This window comes from Lolium rigidum, chromosome 2, assembly GCF_022539505.1.
Source record: "Lolium rigidum isolate FL_2022 chromosome 2, APGP_CSIRO_Lrig_0.1, whole genome shotgun sequence".
Classification (NCBI taxonomy): domain Eukaryota; kingdom Viridiplantae; phylum Streptophyta; class Magnoliopsida; order Poales; family Poaceae; genus Lolium; species Lolium rigidum.
Window position 1 is genome coordinate 263,659,522 of NC_061509.1, and position 9,306 is coordinate 263,668,827.

The 9,306-nt window shown below is 51.5% G+C and overlaps 1 protein-coding gene across 1 annotated transcript; it reads left to right on the forward strand.

The window, feature by feature from the left end:
• Nucleotides 1-4,709: 4,709 nt before the first annotated feature.
• Nucleotides 4,710-5,293, forward strand: LOC124688692. The gene is made up of 2 exons (XM_047222331.1): nt 4,710-4,920; nt 5,013-5,293. Exons 1-2 carry the CDS (start codon nt 4,768-4,770, stop codon nt 5,250-5,252), a joined length of 393 nt encoding a protein of 130 aa, XP_047078287.1. The 5' UTR covers nt 4,710-4,767; the 3' UTR covers nt 5,253-5,293.
• The last annotated feature ends 4,013 nt before the right edge of the window (nt 5,294-9,306 follow it).

Genomic DNA, 9,306 nt, shown 5'->3' on the forward strand with positions numbered 1-9,306 from the left:
AAACCGCCCAATAGCAGGTGAGAAGCACATCCAGTCAAGCAAACTCTCCGCGCACGCCAACGCACACGCCACAGAAGTTGCTACCGCCGTCTTCCTCGACTCCATCTTCAAGAGAGATCATCGCATTAACCTTGCAAGACATGTCATCGATGCCACCATGACGCCAGACGGCTCCACCATCCTGCACGCATACATCATCCCGCATCTGTCGTCGATAACCTTGTAAGGCGTGGATAGTTAGCTCGGTCCCTTTGCGCAGGCGGTGCGCGGCGAGAGAGTAGCCCAAGTTTCCGGCAGCCCAGACCATGCTGAAGAACAGGACGAAGACAGCGGTGGCTGAGCCTATCGCGCTGGCGGAACAGAAGGCCAGCATGGGGCCGTATGAGAGCCGGACGAACTCGGTGTAGAACCACCGACTTCGCCAGATGCTCAGGAGGAAGCAGAAGACAAATGAGCAGATGCTGAGCGACACGATCCACACTTGGGACATAGGGTGTCCGTTGAAGCGCACCAGCATCAAGGTAGGAACAACGACGGCCACCAGCGCCATTACATCCAACAGTATGGCGCGCAGAATGCCACCTCCAGCGGGTGGCATCGGCCCCTTTTCTTCGCTTCCAGCGGCAAGCTTGTCGGGCGCAGCGGAAGCAGCCATGGAGATGGGTGCGCTGGTGGCGCGAGCAGTAGCGGCAGCTGAGACGGCAGCGACCTCGGCGGCAGCTTGCCTTTCCCCGATGTCTTTTTGTGGGAGGCACTACAGGAACCCGCCGCGGGGCCGACGGCCAAAATCTGTGCCGACGGCCGCCGTCGGCACATAACGCCACGCCGTCAGCCCAGGAAAGTGGCCGTCGGCACAGCTTGGCCATCGGCACAGAACCCCCTGGGCCGAAGGCCGCCGTCGGCACAGCTCAGCCGTCGGCACACGCCTAGGCTGTGCCGACGGCACGCCCCACCTACCCGTCGGCACATGGGCAGATGCTAGGGCCACCGACAGCCACCGACAACGGCGTCAGCAGCTGGCAAACGGCGTCAGACTGTTGGCAAACGGCGTCAGACTCTCGGTACAATATCGACGAGCCCAAGCATGACCCCAAGCTCCTCCTCTTCAAATGTCACGGTGGCAAGGCTGGTGCCTCTAAAAAGGGCATCTTGACAAAGGAAGAGAAAGATTGCATAATGTTTTATGTGGTTACGAACATGCAAGAAGTGCTCAAATTCATAAGGTAAAATGGTGAACAAATTACTTTGCAATTAGTAACTCGATTTTGGTCTAATACATTTTTTCTCCCTTTTAGCCAATACAAGGATGAATATTGGACGAGATCGACGGATCCCTCTGATGCGGAGATGGAGATTCTTTTGAAAGAGAGTCGTCCCGGAAAGAAAAAATTCCTAGATTGGTTCTACGAAAAAGTAATTTCTAACAAGTCCCTTTTAGCCAATACTTTTGCAATTCGTAACTAATGCAAAGAAACAATTTGAACTGAATTTGTAGGGAGGTGATCCCAACGTGAGATGACGGATGAGCTGAGATGTGTTTCCCAGGGTTGCAACCGTAGAATCTCAATGTATGAGAAGTACGATGTGAATGCGTATCGCTTCCATACAGAGTATCACCAGAAGAATCGGCCTAACCCAAAAACTATAATTACTGGGGTCTTCACGAAAGGATCCGATGACATAGAATACTACGGAAGGTTAGAGAATGTATACGAGCTGACATTCAATAGGACAAACATACAACTGAATCTCGTTGTGTTCAAATGCCACTGGTTTGACCCACAAGTTGGACAGAGAAGCACTCCTTCCATTGGGTTAGTTGAAGTTAGGCCTTCAACCTGCTATAGCGGAGCCGATGTCTTTGTTGTGGCTCACCAAGCCAAGCAAGTTTATTTTTTGCCCTACCCATGTCAAAAGGAGTATCTCAAAGGCTGGGAAGTCGTGTTCAAGGTATCACCACATGGTAAGCTACCCATGCCCTCCGACGAGGATTACAACAACATTGACCCTGTAACATACGAGGGAATTTTTTATCAAGAGCAAGAGAACTTTGGGGATTTCGAAATAGAAATTGGTCTTGAGGACCTCGAGAACGAGGCACATCTTCATGGTGAAACAGTGGTGGACCTAAAGGACATACAAATGCTCACCAAGTTACATGAGGGCAATGGGTTCAATGATGAGCCTCCACCGGACATTCCCACCCAACCTCATTACTCACATGATATCGATAGTGATAGTGAAAATGAGAACCCAACGCCTCGTTATGAGAACCCAATGCCTCATTATGATAGTGATGATTCGAGGTGAGGGTCCTTTATGTCTTTATGCTTAGTATCTATTTTTCAATATGCTTCTTATACTTAGTATTTATTTTTCAATATGCTTCTTATGCTTAGTATCTATTTTTCAATATGTTTCTTATGCTTAGTATTTATTTTTCAATATGCTTCTTATGCTTAGTATATATTTTTCAACATGCTTCGCCATATTTTTTTTTTGCTTAGTGTCTACATTTTATTAAGGCATGAATGCTTACTTGTTTACTCTTTGTCAATGCAGGTGATTGATCAATATGAGCGGAAGCAAGGAATCCATGAACTCCATTCTGAAGACCATGAGGACCCAGAAGTTCACCGGGACCACTAGAAGTGGAAGACCAACGCGTGCCAGCTCGCGTTACGCGGACGATGACACGGGTGGAGTTGGAGGTGGAGGTGTAGGTGGAGGTGGAGGACGTGGTGGAGGTGGAGGACGAGCTGGAGGACGAGGCGGAGGTGGAGGACGAGGACGAGGACGAGGACGAGGACGAGGTGGAGGTGGAGGACGAGGACGAGGTGGAGGTGGACCTTTCCTTGGTGACATACTGATGTCTACGGGTGCTTCTATTCTTGTAGACAGTGTTGGGCCTCCAAGAGCAGAGGTTTGTAGAACAGCAGCAAGTTTCCCTTAAGTGGATTACCCAAGGTTTATCGAACTCAGGGAGGAAGAGGTCAAAGATATCCCTCAAAAGCAACCCTGCAACCACAAAGCAAGAAGTCTCTTGTGTCCCCAACACACCTAATAGGTGTACTAGTTCGGCGAAGAGATAGTGAAATACAGGTGGTATGAATAAGTATGAGCAGTAGTACGGCGCCAGAAAATAGCTTATCGGCGTGCGGTTGATGGTAGTAATATTGTAGGAAGTAAACATGCGGTAGTAACGCAGCAGTAGTAATTCGATAGAAACGAGTAATAAGCGGTGATAGCAGTATTTAGGAACAAGGCCTAGGGATTACACTTTCACTAGTGGACACTCTCAACTTTGATCACATAACGGAATAGATAAATGCATACTCTACACTCTCTTGTTGGATGATGAACACATTGCGTAGGATTACACGAACCCTCAATGCCGGAGTTAACAAGCTCCACAATTAGATGTTCATATTTAAATAACCTTAGAGTGCAAGAAAGATCGACACTACTAAACCAAGTACTAACATAGCATGCACACTTGTCACCTTCACGCCAGTTAGGAGGAATAGATCACATCAATACCATCATAGCAATAGTTAACTTCATAATCTACAAGAGATCACAATCATAGCCTACGCCAAGTACTCACACGGTGCACACACTCGTCACCTTTACACACGTGGAGGAGGAATAGAGTACTTTAATAACATCACTAGAGTAGCACATAGATGAATAGTGATACAAAACTCATATGAATCTCAATCATGTAAGGCAGCTCATGAGATCATTGTATTGAAGTACATAGGAGAGAGATTAACCACATAGCTACCGGTACAGCCCCGAGCCTCGATGGAGAACTACTCCCTCCTCATGGGAGCAGCAGCGGTGATGAAGATGGCGGTGGAGATGGCAACGGTGTCGATGGAGAAGCCTTCCGGGGGCACTTCCCCGTCCGGCAGGGTGCCGGAACAGAGACTCCTGTCCCCCAGATCTTGGCTTCGCGATGGCGGCGGCTCTGGAAGGTTTTGCGTACCGTGGCTTTTTCTTTAAGGGTTTTCGATGCAGGGGCGTTATATAGGCGAAAGGGCAGCGTCGGAGGGGCGAAGGGGCGACCACACCATAGGGTGGCGCGGGCCCAGCCCTGGCCGCGCCACCCTATCATCTGGGGCCCACAGGGCCCCCTGCGGCGGCTCTCGGGTGTTCTGGATGCTTCCGGGCAAAATAGGAACCCGGGCGTTGATTTCGTCCAATTCCGAGAATATTTCGTTACTAGGATTTCTGAAACCAAAAACAGCGAGAAAATAGGAACTGGCACTTCGGCATCTTGTTAATAGGTTAGTTCCAGAAAACGCATAAATATGACATATAATGTGTATAAAACATGTAGGTATCATCAATAAAGTAGCATGGAACATAAGAAATTATCGATACATTGGAGACGTATCACATACCCTCTGCTTCTGGCGACGTGGCTTCCCAGTCCGCTCACACACAGTCTACTGAGGGGGAGATGGAGGTGGAGATGGAGGTGGAGGGGCAGGACGAGGAGGCGGAGAGGGAGATGGCGCCGAAGAAGTTGCGCATTCGTGGTGAAGCGCAAGTCCCTGATGAGAGGAGGGAGCCTAATAGCCACGAGGCGAAAGCCCTCATCATCCCGAACGAAAAAGAGTAAGTTTAATTTTGAACATGTAGATTCATTTTGCTATGTACTAATGTTTTCATTATTGTGCATAACTGATTGGCATACTAATGTTTTGATTATTGTGCAGCAATTGGACATATGACAAGGGGGTTCGCCAGCCGTCGAGCATGATTGGAGCTCTTATTAGGCAGTATTGGCCGGGCTTTTACACTCCGGTCCTCGGCGGCGAGAGGAAGCTAGCCGAGACTTGGGCGGACTATGAGGCAGCTCCTTGCCCGGGCTTTGGGACAGCTGCTGACGCCGTGTACACCAAGTTTTGGGTAAAGCATGCTTCTCGAGTTTACTTCATAGTTGATGATCACACTATGCTAACTCATGTCTCTCTCACAATAATTCTTATGCATGATTGCAGACCCATTATAAGGTGCCTGATGATATGGTTGAGCAAGGGAAGGCGGTACTGACTAGGGCTTGTCAGAGGTTGACAAGGCAACAGTGGTACAATCAGAAGCATACCTGCATCGGGCACTTCAAGGCTGAGCAGGGCATTAGGGTCAAGAAAGCTGACAATATCAGGGACGATCCTCAGCTGACGAAGGAAGATTACTTGAGGGTAAGTAAATATTCAATGAGACTCTATGTTGCTGCATAGTTGGGATTGCATTATGTGTTCTTCAAATGAGTTTTGGTTTTTCAGATTATGCCCCTATGGTGCGAGAATAAGGAAGACGCATTTGAGGCCTTGGTAGCGAGGTGGGTTGGCGAAGACGCCGACTTCAACGCCAAGAGCGTACGCAACAAGGCAAACCGTGGCACCGGAGGAACACACAATGCAGGAAGCCGCAGCACTGAGCGCTACAGGAAGCACAAGGTACATATATACATGGAACAACTTGCATTTACTTCCCCTCATATTACTACTTGATACACATACCATTTCTTTTGCCGTGCGGAGGCGGAACTGCGGGAGCCTCTCACCGAGGTGGGAGGGTGGCAGAAGATGAAGCTGAAGCAGCCTGATCTGAGCCAGCCTCAGCCCTCGCTGCCCGAGTACTTCGGCTATGCCGAAGAGGAGTTGGACAAGTACTGCTCGGCGTTCAAGGGTCTTCATCCGGAGGTGGATGATCCTATTGAGCAGGAGACCGACTTGATGGCGATTATGGTGGCGGGCGCGGCGCGGAGCATGGCCGTACGAAGCTTCTTAGTGGGGTGATCAAGCCGCGAGAGGACCCTCACGCAGATCAGGTCTACCCTCACCGCCGGCGACCCACCGGTCGCGCCTCCTCGACACCGTCGTACCGATGTAAGTTTTCTCATTTTCATCTTCTTTCCAACATTCATTCCTGAATGGCTAAATTGACATGGCTCCTTTTCTTGAAAATTGTAGGCTAACTTTGAGGCCGCCTACGCTGCCACTTATGAGAAGTATTTGACGGTTGTAGCAGAGTGGGACCTCAAGAGAGCGGCTTGGGAAGAGTACCAGGAGGCGACGAGTCGTGTAAGTTCCAATCTTTTATGGTTCAAAGACATGACAAGTCCCACCTCCCCTTTATTTTATATCTGCAGCGCTTGACATCTAAACTATCTTGCGAGGCACTCGGGACGTTCTTCCGGACCGGAGAGAGGATCGCACTTCCGGAAGAGGAGCCACCTAGGCCGGGGCCGACTCCGGTGTGCCCATCGAGGAAGCTTTCGCGGCCACATACTACGCACGGACTCCGGTAAGTCTTGTGCCTAACCAGTTCTCACCGCTTTCCTTTCCCATGTGTAAGATGCTAACTCTTGTCAAACATGTAGGGCACGGGAAGTTCGCGGAACCGACCCTCTCCTGATTCGTCGTGCGAGGGCACACCGATGCACCCCGGCCGCCATTCTCCCGGTGCTTCAGGGTTTTCACCTGTCGGCGATGGTTCAGGCCATGGTTCTACCTCGGTCCACCTCGACAAAGGCCAGACGCATGAATGGACAAGTACGGAACTTGGTTGGTTCCCCTGATCTTGGGTCCCCCTTAGCTAGGTGGCAAGCGGGTGTGCGTTGATCGTGAGTGCCATGTGTTGACGATGTATGATGATCGTGTGTGCTGCATGCCACATATTTGTATCACGATGATGTTGTTGCTACATTTGATATGATGACGATGATGATTATGTGCTGTGCAATATTTGTGATGCATTTCAATGTATATTACTGCTATTTTTGCTGTGCGTGCTGTGCTGTGCTGGAAAATGGAGCGAAAGCCAAATGGTATGGTCTGTGCCGACGGCACAGGAAGGTGGGCGGCCAGCAGCTGGGCGGCGCTGCTGCGACGCGGCTGGGGCTGATGAGGCTGGGCCGATGGCTTGGCCGTCGGCACAGAAGCTGGACGGGGGACGCGTGGCAGGCTCTGGCTGTCTGAGCGAGGCGGCTGTGCCGACGGCCTGGCCGTCGGCACAGCAGATGGGGCTGGGCTAACGGCCGTTTGGGCGTCGTGGGGCCCACGACGAAGGGGCCGACGACAACTGTGCCGACGGCAACGTCCCACCGTTGGGCTACCTACTGTGCCGACAGACAGACGTGTGCCGACGGCGAGGCAGGCTGTGCCGAGGCCACCTTGTGCCGACGGCAAGGTGCCGACGGTGGCCGTCGGCACAGGCGTGGGCCGACGGCCGCCGGCCGTCGGCCCCTCGGCGGGTTCCCGTAGTGAGGCTTTGAGCGGGTTGCGTCGGCAACTTTTCTTCACTTCCGGCAGCGCCTTTGCCTGCGGCAGGGGAAGCAGCCATGGTGACGGCCACGTCGGCAGCACTGGACAACTAGGGTTTGGATCTCATGAACGATGGAGAAGCCTATTAGAGCATGTCTAGTAGAACCCTTAGAACTATAAAAGTTTTCTAGGATTATAGGCCGAGATTTGCAAGTTTTGGACACATTTACAGATTGAAAAACAGGGGCAAAGAATAGAACCCCTAAACCCAACCCGTGTAACAGAATATTCCGTTTTAGGGGTTTGAGGGTTTAGGGGTTCTATTCTTTGCCTCAACCCCAACCTCTAAACCTGTCACATATTCATCACAATATGACACAAAAACACAATGAATCATCAAACATACTACAAAAGTAATAATCATGGATGCATGGTTTAGTAGTTTTTACATCACATAATCATCATCTTGCCCATCTCATTGGCACCATCACCAAAAATTACACGTCGGTGCCATATGCTAGGCCACTCCACCACCATCAAACCCCACCATCATGCGAGTTGTCGACACCGCCATCGCTCATGGTAGTGTCAACTACAAAGGTAGAGGAGGACCCTCGGAACATCCTCTTCCTCTCGGCGATGTCCTCCTTGTACTCCTTCCACCATTGCAATTGCTCTTCATCCATGTCTTTCTTGCACATCATCATGTGCTCCTTCTCTTCCACCATGAGTTCTTTCCATACCTTTGCTTCTTTCACCTTGAGCATCCTCTCCTCCAAGTCGGCCTTGCGGGCTGCCTCCTCACGCTTTGCTTCAATGTGTGCAAGCTTGACCACCTTCTTTTGCTCGGTGATGAGAAGCTTTGTCTCCAACGTCTTGGTTGCCAAAGCCTCTCTTGCCTTCATCATATGATCCATCTTCTCCCTTAGGCTAGCCGCCTCTCCTTCCATCTTCACCCTAAGCTTGGCCTTCTTGGTTCCCTCGGGCTTGTTCAAGTTCCTCTCCTCAACTTCCGGATCATCCATGTCAAGCATTGCGGACTTCTTCGGTGCGGTTTCATCATCTCTCAACTTCCACTTGTCATATGTTTGAAGAATTGACCAAACATGCTTGAATGGGAATTCTTTGCCCTTGGAGCCGGCCATCTCCTTGTACCTCAAGCCGGCAATCTTCTCCTACAAACCAAGCAACACACACAACACACATGAGAGAAACCATACAACACACATGAGAGAAACCATACGATGTGAGGTTTGCAAACTTACATAGTCACTCTCCACGGTGCCACTCGGCGGCGCATCCATCACTTGGTCCATGGCGGCACTCCAACGCGCACATGCCGGCTTCATCAAGTCCCACCGGCCTTGAAGCGACCGGAATGAGCGAGAGGCGAACCCACTCCTCTTCGGCTTCATCTTAAGGTAGGCGTCCTCGATGCGCTGCCAATACCGTTTACCGGTTTGGTCGGTACCGGTGCCCGCATCCAACCCCACCGACGCCCAAGCTCGAACCAAGAGTATATCTTCCGCGTCGGTGTAGTTCGACGAGCGGACGCGGGTGAACGCCTCCTCTTGTATCTCTGTGATGTCTTCATCATCATCATCCTCCTCCTCCTCATCTCCTCCCTCCGCATCCTCTCCTCCCTCCAAATCATCATCCCTATAGGGATCAAGCGGTGGAGCGTTGATGTCCACCTCCACCTCATTGAGCATGTCCATGAAGGACACGGCGGCCGGGGCGGGGGGCACGGCGGCCGGGGCGGGCGGCACGACGGCGGCCGGGGCGGGCGGCACGGCGGCCGGGGCGGGCAGCTTCACCGGGGCCCTCCTCTTGGCCACGGCCTTCCTCGGCGCCGGGGAGGAGGCCGCCTTGGCCTTGGCAGCACGAGGACCACCGGAGGACACCTTCGTCCGTGCCCGGGGAGGTGCGGGTTGTAGGACAACGTAGCATAGAAAACAAAAATTTTCCTACGGCGAACACGCAATCCAAGCCAAGATGCAATCTAGAAGACGGTAGCAACGAGGGG